Genomic DNA, 13,400 nt, shown 5'->3' with positions numbered 1-13,400 from the left:
ATGAATCATGTGCCAAAATCAAGAGTCGGATGCTTAGCTGACTGAGCCCCCTGCCCTCCCCCCAACCTTCCTTCTTGATTGGCATTTGACAGATACTGTTCACCCTGGACTCTTGGGAAGCTGCTCAGATGCTGTGTCTTGTGTACATTAGCCTTGGAGTCCATACAATGTTTGCTAGTCCCTGTGAAATGGTTAAACTTAGCTTAGTGCACATTCAGCAAGTATCTTTGCAGTGCCAGGCCCTGTGGGACTGGAGTGGGGGATACAGAGATGAAAGACAAGAGTCCCTGCCCAGGAGGTGCTCCTGATGAGATGGGGGAGAAGAGGATGAGTCCATGCTATGTGGCTCCATCTGGGGCATGGGAGGGATGAGGGCACACCAAGGATGCCTTCTTGGGGGAGGAGGTATCTGCAATGGGCCGAATAGGGTCTCCCCACAAATGCATGGCCACCTGGAACCCGGAACATGACCTTATATGGAAATAGGGTCTTTCAAGATGTAATGAAGGAAGGGATCAAGATGAGATCATACTAGCTTAGAGTGGGCCCTAAATCCAATAAGAGATAGAGGAGGACTTAACACAGAAGGAAGACATGTGATGCTGGAGGCAGAGACTGGGGTGAAATGCAGCTAGGGGATGGCAGTTTGCCCGATTATTAACCCCTTCTTTCCACTCAGAGCAGCCTGTATAACTCCAGTGGTGTTTAGGGCCCATTCACCTGTGCACCTGCTCATTCATTGTACAAGCATGTCAGCACCGTTTGTGTGTCAAGTACTGCCTGAACTTGGCCTTGAGGTTCATAGGGACCAAGACTCTGTCTGCCCCCATGAAGAGCTTTCTTTCCAGTTCCTTTAATAAGTCTCTATGATGTGGAAGGAGCTGGAATAAAGGGAGGGAGAGGAGAGGTTGGTAGAAAGGCTGGAGAAGGCTCCATAGAGGAGGTGAAGGCTGAGTAAAAGTTCACTAGGCAGTGGAGGGAATGGCGTCATGGCAGAGGGAATGATGTATGCAGAGGTGCAGAGGCATGGACATGCATGGCATTTTGGAGGTGGGCAGGGTTTTGTCAGACATCCTGAGAAGGATAAAGTGAGTAAAGCCAGTCACAGACCTTGTCCTCTGGGACATCACAGATTTTTGTTTTAGGTGGCGAAGGTAAATTCAGTCACTTTCTTCCTGCCGACACTGTTTTCTCTGCTGGCTCCTCTCCTGCTCACTGGTTTATGTTGGGACAGGGTGTTTGATATTTTTGTTAGTGTTTTCTTGCATAGCCCTTGTTCTATCCACTTCATGTCCACCCCCTCCCTTGTTGCTTGTTGCGATTATTAGTCAAGCTATCTGACACTTTTTACTTACAATGTTTTAGTTAAACCGCTGCTGGCTAAATATATTTTGACCTCAGCTCTGGACTGTGACTCTCTCCTTGGCCAGTGAGATGCAGGAAGCCTCATGCCAAAACCTCTTTCTTTTTGGACTGAGATTTCCTCAGCATATTGCAAAGGATCCCTTATGGCAGAAGGACATTTCCTAACTCAGCTCAGATATGGGGTTTGGCCAGGGGGGTGCCCAGGTGTGTGAATGTACCTGCCGCAGAGACCTCTTACTTGATGCACAAAGCTGGCCCACTGTGTGTGCCCCAGTGTGCTTGGCCTGGTGCCATCTCTCTTTATAAATTCCAGGGGACAATTTACTTAGTGCTTCTGTGCCCCAGTGAGACTCACACAAGCTCCAAGTAGCCACAGACGCTGGCAGCTTATTAAATTTTGGATTAAGATGAAGGGGAGAGAAAGCTGAGGCATTAGCAAGTCTCTGACAGAAGGAATTTTGGTGGCCACAGAAGGAATTTATAGATGGCAAGACTGTCACTTACAATTCCAGACTAATAGGACCCTCTAGGAGAAGCTCTCATCCTTCATGCTTGATGTAGGTAGGCCTGGTTACTTCTTCCCCAGGATGGGAATGGGGAAGGTGGTGAAGGAAGGACATGGTGATCCCTTAGTAGAGGCTCTGAGATGCTTCAACTAGGGCCTGTGCACACTAACCTTTGAGTTTGAGATGGATTTTAGAGACAATGTGGATTCAGCAGCCTCATTTTTTTTTTTAATCCATTCATGCTATGTTTATCGAGGATCTACAATACATGTAGGCAATGCCAAGCCCAGCCCTGGGAATGCAGAAGAGATATGAGCCTGGAGGGGAGGACAGTGATCAAGTAATTACAAGTAGGATGAAGGCCTCAAAGGGGATGTATAGGGACAAAGGGGACATTTAATAGGAGAGATAGCTGACCCAGGCTAGGGTAGGGGTGCACGCAAGGCCTCTGATGCAGTGACTTTTAATCTGGTTGGTAAGGTATAAATTGAAATTATTTCAGGTAAAGAGGTGAGAGAGCTGTATATTAGAAAAGAGCAAAGATCCAAGGGCAGGATAGAGGAGGGGAAATAATAAAGGCAGAGGCACCCGTGGGCACCGTGGGGAGCAGCAAAAGGCAAGGCCAGAGACATGGATGGGTGCTGGGCAGCAGAAAACCCTAGAGGCTGGATAAAGGATGAAGGCTCTGTGCAAATGTCTCTGGGAAGCTGTGAAGTCATTTAAGAGGAGAGGAATATGAACAGGTTTGTGTTTTTAAAAGATAGGGGAAGGTTGTGATGGGCAAGGAGGAGGGCACTTGTTGGGATGAGCACTGGGTGTTATATGGAAACCAACTCGACAATAAACTATTTTAAAAAAAGAAATAATCAAAAATAACTGAAAAAAAAAAAAAGATTAGCCTGGCTGTTGTTTGGAGGGGACCCTGTGGGTATGGTATCTGGGCCAAGCATGTTCATGTTCGGATGGAGATCACAGCAAGTGTGAAACAGTGAAGATGCTGTGTGAGCCCAGAGACCAGTGTGGCCAATGCTGAGTTGGGGGACACAGTGGGGAGTGAGAGCAGGGGGGAAGCAGCGTGGGGTCGGGGAGCAATCTTGCAGGTGTCTGAAAGTTGCCTGAGAAAGCTGGGACAGCTTTGGAAAGGTTTATGTTTTTTTTTAATTAAAGAATTTTTTTTTTTTGTTAAGCTTTCTACTTTAATTCCGATATAAGCTTTGCAGAATTTTAAACAAGGGAAGGATCTATTCTCACTGAAATGTTTGTGAAAGATGCCCCAAGCTGCTGGGTCGAGGGAGATTTGGGGGCAAAGGTAGAAGCAGAGACATCAGTGATGAGTTCAGATGAGAGAAGACGGCAGCTTGGACCATAGTAGGAGCTGTGGCTGGTGAGGCTACTAGGCTCTGTCACACCTGAAACAGATGGAGTCGGGTGTGAGAGAGAAGAGCCAAGAGTAGCATCCAAGGCTTTGGACCTGAGGAACTTGGACACAGGTGTTTCCCTCTCCCAGGATGGGGAAGCCTATGCAAGGAAAAAGTGATCTTGAACATGTTTACATTGAGGTATTTAACATCCAAGTGGAAACATGGAGCAAGTCATAGAGCCTGGAACTGGAGAATATTGGGAAATCAGCAGCACATGGATGGAATGATAAGCCATACACCGAGGGGCTCTCTTACCTCAGGAGTAAGGGTAGATGCATAACAGGTGTAAGGGCTGAGCACTGGAGTGCACTTCCACTTATTAGTTGGGAAAGAAAGAGAGAAGAATGAATTGCACGCAGTAGGAAGAGGGAGTGGGTGGTGTCCCAAAGGCGGAGTGAGGAAGACATTTCTAGATGGAGAGAGGGTCATCTGGGTCATATGCTGCTGAATGGTCAAGTCAAATGAGAAATCAAAATGGACCTCCATTAGGTGCTGGAGGCATCGCTGATAACATTTTGTAGGGAGAGGTGGGGTTGAGAGTCTGAATAGAGAGGTTCAAAGAGAATAGGTTATAGTCAGAGGCCAGCCAACTGCTAAGGTGACGGTGCCCATGATGAGGAGTAGGGGGTGTCTGGACCACAGCCTAGCAGTCTGGGGATCAGGACAGAGCTTCAGACCCTGGTAGGAGAAAGTGAAGGGCAAAAAGTACAAATTAGGAAGAAAGGAAAAGTCCAGGACATGAACCTGAAAAGCAGGGCAGGAAGAAGGCTCCAGCTTGGGGTCACTCTGGTGCCCTGTTCAGGGCAGTGAGACCCATTCCAGATGCTTCCATTGCTGGAGAGAAGACTTTGCCTATGTTATTGGGTGGTGACAGGGCTGGCCACAACATGCTGGGAGGGGGGGCTCAGCATGCGAGGCTTTCAGTTCCTGCAGCTGAGCAGGACAGCGGTTCATGTTTTGTTTTTTAATTTTTTTAAAAAGCTTGTTTGTTCGTTTGTTTACTTGTTTGTTTCTGAGAGAGAGGGAGAGAGAGAATATCCCAAGCAGGCTCACACTGTCAGCAGAGAGCCTGATGAGAGGCTCAATCCTATGAACTGTGACATCATGACATGAGCCAAAATCAAGAGTTGGTCACTTCCTGGACTAAGCCACCCAAATGCCCCAGGATGGTGGATCTTAATCCTGACTGCACATTACAATGACCAGACTCCACCTCTGAGAATCCCTGCTGTCCCTCTTCAATGGGGCCCAGTCCTATTTTCAAACACCTTCCCAGGTGATCTTCAGTCTATTCTTGAGCTTGGAACTGAGCCAGCTTGTGACGAACTTTGAGATAAAGAGGGTGAGGGGATATTCAGCCCTGGCATGAAGAGGGCAATTAATTGCTGGAATCTGTGAAGGAATTTGTTGGCTTGCCTCGGAAGAGCAATTCTCATAACATTTACCAAAATGAAAATCCTGATTAATTCTGCAGGTTTATAGCTCCCTAGAGGCTGGAGAAAAACATCCTTTGGCACTAAAAACAAACTTTATTCTGGCAGCATAGATAATTTTGCAAACCCTTGAAACTGAATTGCACATATTTTCCTGGAATCCCAATGTACTACATCCATAGAATGCAAAGAAACAGGGCCATAGCCAATGTCTCACACTGCCACCTGGATCACGTGATTCTAGGGACTCTTTCGGGTCTCTCAGCCATTTTGTTCTGGATTTCCATGATGGCCTTGGCAGATGTGGTTTTCCTTTGGGGAAACTGCCTCTATCTCATCATGTGCAGTGTATGAACTGTCAATGATAACAGTTAACATGACCTCAGCCTGTAGGGACATGATCTGGGATTACACAGTAGCACAAGCCCTGGAAACAGTGATTGGCTCAAGAGGAAGGCATGGAATTAAAAAATGGCCAACTAGGAGTACTTTCAGGGTTGATATATGGATAATGGTAGAGTTCTCTCTTGAAGATGCGAAGTTAGAAAACATGAGTCTGAGTTTATCAGTTGCCGTTGTCTTCATACTTTGTGGATCAAGAAGCTTGTTTGTAGAATGAAGTCTAGTAGAGATGAGGTAGAGAAGGAGGGAAAGTGAGGAGAAAGAAAGGGAGAGAGAGAAAGCGAGGGAGACAGGGTTGAGGTGTGGAGAGACAGAGAGAGACAGAGAGTTCTGGCCAACAATATGCCTGGTTCCAGGCCTCCAGGTTCTGGAAATTTCAGACCTATGGGCACTTCTGGCCTCCTTTTAGGTTTAAGCTCCTGGGAGTTGCGTTTCTGTCCCTTGCAACAGAAAGCATCTTGACCAAGACCAGTGGTTTCTTGCCGACTTCATGAGAAGGCGGGAGTGTAGGGTATGCACTGGAGAGTGAGGCAGGCGTGATCAAAGAGTTTGTGAGGAAGCTGTCCCTGGGATGTCCAGGTGTCCGTCTCAGGGTCGTAGCAGTCAAAGGAGGCCAAGTCCTCAATGTTGCAGTCTGTGGTCAACCGCCGCCCACCCGTTACATAGAGCTTGTTCCCCATCACTGTGGCCCCATGGTGCATCCTCCGGTCTTTCATGTCCGCACACTTGACAAATTTGTTGGATTGAGGGTCATAAGCAAGAATCCTCCTCGTGTAACCTGAAAACCAAATGGCATATTGGCAAGCTCAGCGTTGCTCATTTGGAACTGGAGGGTTGCAGTCTGGAAACGTGTTTGATCTCTGCCATTGCCCAGTATCAAGGCTGAACTCTGCACTAAGGTGTTGTGGGTTTTGGTAGCCTGCCCAAGGATTAGTGTGTGGCACAACTGGGGTTTGGACTCAGCTCTGTCTGATTCTGGCCCGTGAATCCTTAGCCCCAAGTGAAGGCACTATTACATTGGGGGCAGCCTCCTGATTCCAGTGGCTTCCTCAGCCCCAATGGCATTTTCATTTCTCTTACACACTCCCTTCCCTCCCCAAGAGCCTTAACAATCCAGAGAAAGAGCCTTTGGGAATTCAGGAATGGTTTCCCTGACAGCCCTACCTGGTCCCCACCAGTCCCCACTTTTAGGATCCCCATTTTACAGATGTGCAAATGGAGGCAAAGAAGAAAAAAAAGATTAATAACTTGCCAGAGAGTATACAGCCAGTAGCAGAGTCAAGATTTGAACCCAGGTCTGACCCTAAAACCAGTCATCTTAACCAAGGCACTATACTGCAATTGAGGAGAAATGATGTATTAATGGCTAATATTATAACAGTAGCAAACATTTTTTGAGTATTTGCCACGTACCCGGGATAGTGCTAAGTGCTTCAGATATACGAACACATTTTATTATCACAACAATTCTGTGAAATAGGTATTATTTCATTCCCTGTTTATAGATAAAGACAGGCAAAAACTTCTGGATGAGAAAAGAACTTTGTCAAGTTGTCCACACTTCCCTAGTTGGATGGATGTGCTTTTAACAGCACTGTTTTGTAGAACAACATCTGTCTATTAGTGACCCGTTTTCCATGGGAGGTGCCAAGTTTGGGTCCAGCCTAGCGATCCTCTGTTCAAACTCACCTCCCACGATGACAATCCGCTCCCCCAGCACCACTGCAGGGGCGCACACATTCTTGATCATCCTTGTCTCCATTTTGAACCATGTGTTTCTGGAAATGTGATAAACCTGAGAGAGAAATATAACCATGGTGCTGCATTGTAAAGGGATATATTTTTTAAAAGATAGAAGTAGTAATTAAGAGTGAAATAGGAGTGATTTTTTTCTTTTCACTTTTTCCTAGTTTTTAAAATGTAGGTAGGTATAATACCTATTATACCAAGCAATATCAATATATAGGTATATACTAAGGAATACTGATATATTGCTATCAATAAAGTATAATTAAATAACAAAAAGAATATATTACTAGAAATTGGTTTTTATGTGAGCCCATGCCTTGGCTATGTTTTTATAGAATGGACCCAGATTTGTGCATTGTATTGTGAGTTTTCCTACCTTGCTTGGAACGTTTTTTTTTATGGGAAATGAAGCAACTTGGATATTCATAAGGCCAATGATTTTTCAATCATTTCTATTTCCGGATCATGTTTAAGTTTCTAAATGTTCCAGTGTATCAGAGAGGGCCTTAGAGCCAAGAATACATCTGAGGCTAAGTGAGGAAGGCTTTTGAACAGTTTGTGCCTGAAAGTCATTAGAATCAGAAAGGAAGCATGAGAAAAGAAAAAAAGAGCATAGAGGTGGGGCAGGGCTCCTTGGCCATGCTCTGAAATAGAGTCACAAATCACGATTTTCAGAACATGTTCCCCTAAGTTTAAATAAAGTTCAAATATCAAATATAAATTAGTTCACTGTTAGCAAAATTTAACACAAGAGATTTAGGATGGATTTCATAAAAGAAAAGAAGGGGAAAAACGTTTACTTACAGAAGAAAATGGCAATTCTTTCTATATGAAGTATAATTCTTTGCTGGCAATTCTTTCTATATAAACTGTAATTGCCACCATATGAAAGACCCTATGTTTTGTCATTTTACCAAATTTGATCTTCACAATCATCCTGTGAAGTAGTTACCATTACTTGCCTCCATTTTTTTTTTCAGATTAGATCATTGGGGCTCAGAGAGGTTAAGTGACATGCCCAAAGTCACACAGCTAGAGTGAGTGGAACAGCTGGTCTGGTTGACCACACTCATGGCTCTGCCTGGAAACCATGTAAGTGTTGCCCTTCTTGATGGAGCCTTTTGAGACTGGAAACCTCTTGAGTCTCTGTTTGTTCTTGAAGTTGGTGACGCATAGAAAAGGCCATGTGCTAGGGATAGAGGCAGTCTCGATGGCTGCTAAGCCTCGTGGCTTCATCTGAAAATACATAGGCGATACTTCGGAAAGTGGGATCCTTGGAGCAAAAGCAAACACTGAATGAGTAATTGCCTCCTGACTTTCTGTTCTCTGTCGCCTTCGGGTATGGTTTCAAAGAGAGATTAAACAGTTGCTCATAATCCTCATAATACTCCTAGAGAGGCTGGGGCAGGGATAACAAAAGATGGTCTTTGACCAGTGGAGGAAGTGATGTTATGGTGAAGGATTTGCTTAATGCTCTCCACAAACAGAGGTAGAAAGAAGGCCAGGGAGAAAGGTGCACATACACACACAAAGAGCACAGTAACCCCACTGCGGTATAGTTCCTAAAAGAAGGCATCCCCAAAGAAGAACCATCCATTAAAGAAAACTCTGAATCTGTGCCAGAAAATCCAGCCTATTCCATCAAGCAATCCCCAGCATTGATTTTTATACTATATTTGAATGAATCAAACTTTCATATCAAAGCTAATGCTAGGTGGACAAGAAAGGCTTCCATGAATACTTTCCCCCTTTCCCCCTTCTAACCACAGCAGTATAAAAGGATCACTCATATGTTAGTGGGGTTTTTTTCTGCCTTTGCAAGAGTCTTGTTTGATGGTACTGTGCATTTTTTGATGTGCCAGCTTAAAAGCTTTTCTGAGCCTTGAATTTATTCTTAGAAAATCAATAACAATTTTGCAATATGAAATACTGAGCATAGTTGTTGACTTTATTTTGAAAAATATTTTTTTAAGGAGGGAGGGGCTCTAGCTTTACATAGAAGCACTTTATTACATCTGTATTGTGTGGCCAGAGCTTGGTGGAGAGCAAAACATGTCTCTCTTGGCTCAAATAAATCAGCAGGATTTGGAACAGACTCAGAATCTGCCTAGATGGTCAGGGAAGAGCTGAAAATATGGGCTGGAGAAGTGAAGGCAAGAAAAAACAGGAATTAAATTGGAGCTTTTCACTTTTCTCCATCTCCACTGGCACCAACTTAGCCCAAGCCACTGGTCACCCTGGCCTGGACCTCTAGAACAGTCCCTAACTCTCTTCCCATTTTTTTTTTTTTTTTGAAATCCTTCTGAAATTTATTTATTTATTTATTTACTTTTACAAATAGTTTATTGTCAAGTTGGTTTCCATATAACACCCAGTGCTCATTCCCACAAGTGCCCCGACCAGCCCTGTCTCCCCAAGCCATCCAAAGGGAACTTCTAAAAATGTAAATCTGATTACTTCAGCCACCCTGCTACTCTCAGACTACAACCCCAGTTCCTTGACAAGGCCCAGAAAGCCGACCAGGTCAGCCTCATCCGCGCAAACACCCATCCCCTAAAAATGTTCCAGAATTTCTATAGTAGAGGCTCAGGGGCAGCAGTCTGGGTGGAGATCACATGGGGACTAACCCCCCAGCTCCGCCCAGCATACCACCTTCCTCCTCCTGCGCCGTGTTGCAGCTACATTCTCAGGCTTTCAGTGTCTCCAGGTCAAGGGCCGTGCCCCTTTCTGCCTCAGGGCCTTTGAGCAGCTGCTCCCTTACCCAGGAACACCACCCTGCCCTCAACAGGACTCTGCCTCTGCTCGGAGAAGCTTCCAGCACCCTTCTCCATCCACGTCAGATCCTTCTATCCACCCAATGATTCTTTCTCCTCATTTACTCCCCTTCTCTCTCCTCTTGCCTCTCTGTTCAAGTCAGCCCAGACCAACCTCAAAAGTCACACCATCCCCGATTCCCTCTAGACTGGGGTAGGGTGCTCCCCATGCTCTTAAAGCCCCCCTCCATTTTGCACCTGAATTCCAATTGTCCAGCAAGCTCCTGGAGGGTAAGTGCACTTTCCTGCTCATGCCCGCATCCCCAGGGCTCTTACCATGGCTGAGACTCAATATAGTTCTTATCAGTGAACAAAACAAATAGTAGGGATCTTCTTATCTTTCAAGATAGGCTCATTATTCAAGGTTTTCATATCACTAGGGGAACTGCAGAGATTAGAACTTGCATAAAACACTTCATTTTCTGAAATTTTGGCGTCTGTTAACACTGCTAAGAGAGCTTGCTAGTGATATTAGCATCTACTTATCATTTAAGGCAAGGATTCCCCAACCTGGCTGCAGCTGAGGGCCTCCTGGAGATGTCTCTAATGTGTAAATGTCAGGACCCCACACAAAGAGATTTTGATTCAGCTGATCTGAAGTTGGGTTCCCAGGGATTTGGTGATAGACTGTGGACCGATGCTTGGGAATCTTCTTACAGGGTCTTGCTGAATTGTTAGAAGCATCTGCAAAATTCCTGTAGAATTTCTGACATTCAGTGTGCTCTAGCTTGCACTTTTAGACATACAAATTTTTTCCTGAAATAAAGATAAGTTATTTGTGTACAGGGATTGTATTTGATGTTCCTTTGTATGTGTTAATCTTATACAACAAGAATTTGTAAATGGATTAAATCTTGCTGAATTTGAACTTTCTTCTTTCCTCTCTTCTTTACACTTCCCCTGCAAATGATAGTGTGTATGTGTGTATTATATGTATGCATGTGTGTACTCATGCATACATGTATACATATGTATATATGCATACATGTATATACTCATGTGTATATATGTGTGTATATGCACGTGTGTATGAGTGTGTGTGTGTGTGTGTGCGCGCACACACTTGTGTGTATGTGTGGGTGTATACTCATGCATTTACATGATGGGAAGGACCAGCCATTTACCTGGATAAGGCGTACAGGATTCTGCATGATGTCCTCTCCCCCAAAAAGATAGAGCCTTTGGTCTTTCACAGCGACTGCAGGGTGGAGAACCCCCACGGGCATGCTGGCCATACTCTCCCAGATGTTCAAGATGCTGTTGTATCTCTCCATGGAGCCCATGACCTCCTGCCCATCTCCAATCCCTCCAATGGAGAAGATGAAGTTCTTATGGGCAGTGCTTCTATGTGAGTAGCGGGAGACCAGCATGGGCTGTCCCAGCCTCCACTGATTGAGCTTCAGGGAGTAGATATAGACATTGTGGCTGGGTGTGTTCTTCCCCGCGCCGATGGCCATGCCTCCCAGCACATAGATGCCACGGTGCAAGGTGACGGCTGAGGCCTTGTACAGCCGGGTTGGGAGTTTGGCGAGGCTGTGCCACTGGCCAGTCTGTCTGTTGTAGAGCAGAACATCCCTGGTGGTCTGCTGGCTGTCCTTCCTTCCACCCAAGAGGATGAGGAAATCTTGGTAAGAGGTTCTTGGGGGGACATGCCATGAAGGCTGGAGGTCTGGGGCACTGGTGGCACTGTGCAAAGCAAACATCTGCCTCTTGGCTGTCTCCAGGATGGTCTGGCATGAGGGCGAGGACTGAAGGAGGGCATCGTTGGCGATGAAATGGTGGAAGAAGGCCGGGTGGATGTACTGAAGCCTGACCTGCTTGAACAGCTCCTGCATGTGTCGTTTCCGGGCCTGGAGGTCATGCTTGATCCAAACCATGAGGGCCTCAAACACCTTTTCCTCCTCCGCACAGAGCCCGTCGTCCCCCAGATAGTCTCTTAATTCCAAGGCGCAGAGCTCCTTCAGGTCGGCCGATGCAGCCACCTCTGGAAAACACGTCAGGGCCACCTTCTTCGCTTTCTTCTTGAGGCTCTCACAACTTAAGATTTCAGACAGTCTGATCATGCCCAGGCAGTTGCTGGGGGTCAGCTGGCTCTGGAGGTAAGAGGAGCAGGCCTCCAGAAGTTTGGGATACTGTAGCATGGAAGCTGCCTCCATCAAGGGCAGGACGTTCTCGGCTGTGATGTGAACCTCCCCAGTATACACATATGAGATGATTTGGTCCAGAGTCGGGGGGTCGATGCCCCTCAGCTGGATTTTGGCCTCGCTTCTCTCCCGGAAGTTGCTGCAGAACATGGCCCTAAAGTAAGGGCTGCTGGAGGCCAGCACACTTCGGTGGCAGGGGACCTCCCAGGTCCCAGTACAGATGCTCACATCAGTCAGCATCCTGTTTTGCCTTAAGCCATTGAGCTGCCTCAATAAGTCAGAGGAGAAGTCATGGTCTTTGAAGAGCAGCTCATCTGTCAACTCCTCGTCCATCCTACAAGGAAGGGGAGAGGTCTCAAGGGGAAGCATGTGCTGAACGCTTTAGCTGTGTTGGCTCCAAGGCTTATAGCATCTATGTCTATTCACCAAGATGCTTGTGGATATTGCCAAGAAAGTTGCTTAGTGAAGAGTGGAAAGAGAGGCCACCTACACCAGAGGCCTCACAGCCAACACCTCTCTTTTTAGTCGTGATTATTCTCAAAGGTAATAGGCAAATAGCATCTTCAGATAACCTGGGAAAATTGAAAAAGAACCACAAATGTTGATGGAAGTTACTTGACTGTCAGGGGCTTAAACATTAGCCGAAAGCAAGGTGATAAGTCCATGCATTTGATCAGTTGACCTTCTGTGAGCTTCTCAGCATATGTGTTATTTACTAAACCCATCTAAGCATCTTTCTGAGTGTTAGTCATTCCCCAAGGATGTCATTCTGGGGGCGTGGCCCTCGGGTAACCAGACAGTACTAAAGGATGAAAATGGGCCTTTGCAACTAATTTTTTCAAACATGATTTCACAGAGTCTTTGGGGTTTTGTTTTAAAGATGTGATAAACAGAAAGCAGAGACCAAACAGTACCCTGGGCAGAGTTTACTGGATGACATCTGGCAGTCTACCCGCAGAAGAATTAAACATTAGAGATATTTACCTTCATTTGCTGCAGTGACATCCGCTGACGATGACTGGTCCGGCTGGCCCCTCCGGAGAGCTTTCACCTCTGGATCCGAGTGAGACCATAAACCCAGGCCTTTCCTTCAGTTGGCAGATGTTTTGTCCTGGGAGAGTTCTGGATTTGTTTATGCTAACGGCACTTTCACAGTTTTCTAGAACTTCAGGAAAGAAGCACTGGGCAGGGAGACAGTGTATACATTCCAGGGCTAAGAATAGTTGCATATGTACTTTCCACTGTTATGACATGTGACTTTCCAGTTGCCTTTTGCAGCAACCCGAGGGACTGTGGGGCCGGCGCATGCCCACACGCCTTGTTTCTTTGGCAAGTGTTTACGTCGGCATAAATAGATCTGGAGGAACAGCTTCTCTTAGAGAAGATTTGCTGCCCACTTGGACACATCCCGAGTCCCTTGTCCTAAAAGTGCCTGGGAATTCTAGATGTTTGTAAACAGGTTGCTGTGACCTGGGGAGAGTCACTGGAGATAGTTTTGGGCAAACTGAAGGTGATGGATGGCCTTAGGGAAGCCAGAACATGGACCCAAGAGTACTGGTTGGTGGGT

At 46.0% G+C, this 13,400-nt stretch overlaps 1 protein-coding gene across 2 annotated transcripts; it reads right to left on the bottom strand.

Annotated features, from left to right (window-relative positions):
• Positions 1 to 4,400: 4,400 nt before the first annotated feature.
• On the bottom strand, positions 4,401 to 13,011 carry KLHL38 (kelch like family member 38). Of its 2 annotated transcripts, XM_039231970.1 has the most exons (4): positions 12,818 to 13,011; positions 10,814 to 12,405; positions 6,817 to 6,922; positions 4,401 to 5,905 (listed from the first exon to the last, which is right to left on the bottom strand). In XM_039231970.1, exons 2-4 carry the CDS (start codon positions 12,200 to 12,202, stop codon positions 5,616 to 5,618), a joined length of 1,785 nt encoding a protein of 594 aa, XP_039087901.1. In that variant the 5' UTR covers positions 12,203 to 12,405; positions 12,818 to 13,011; the 3' UTR covers positions 4,401 to 5,615. The 2 variants fall into 2 exon arrangements, with proteins under 2 accessions (XP_039087901.1, XP_039087902.1); XM_039231971.1 differs by lacking the exon at positions 6,817 to 6,922 and having other exon boundaries at positions 5,746 to 5,905.
• Positions 13,012 to 13,400: the final 389 nt, after the last annotated feature.

Source organism: Hyaena hyaena, unplaced genomic scaffold, assembly GCF_003009895.1.
Source record: "Hyaena hyaena isolate Hyena2069 unplaced genomic scaffold, ASM300989v1 scaffold_62, whole genome shotgun sequence".
Classification (NCBI taxonomy): Eukaryota; Metazoa; Chordata; class Mammalia; order Carnivora; family Hyaenidae; genus Hyaena; species Hyaena hyaena.
The sequence above is the reverse complement of the archived record's forward strand: the minus strand, read 5'-3'. Positions and strand labels throughout refer to the sequence as shown.

Excerpts from the sequence above, each read along its gene's own strand:
- KLHL38 (XM_039231970.1), bottom strand. The coding sequence starts at position 12,202 with ATGCTTCCCCTTGAGACCTCTCCCCTTCCTTGTAGGATGGACGAGGAG. Across the intron at positions 6,923-10,813 it reads ATCCTGTACGCCTTATCCAG|GTTTATCACATTTCCAGAAA; the intron begins GTAAATGGCTGG and ends TTTCTCTCTCAG. Across the intron at positions 5,906-6,816 it reads GCGGATTGTCATCGTGGGAG|GTTACACGAGGAGGATTCTT; the intron begins GTGAGTTTGAAC and ends TTTGGTTTTCAG.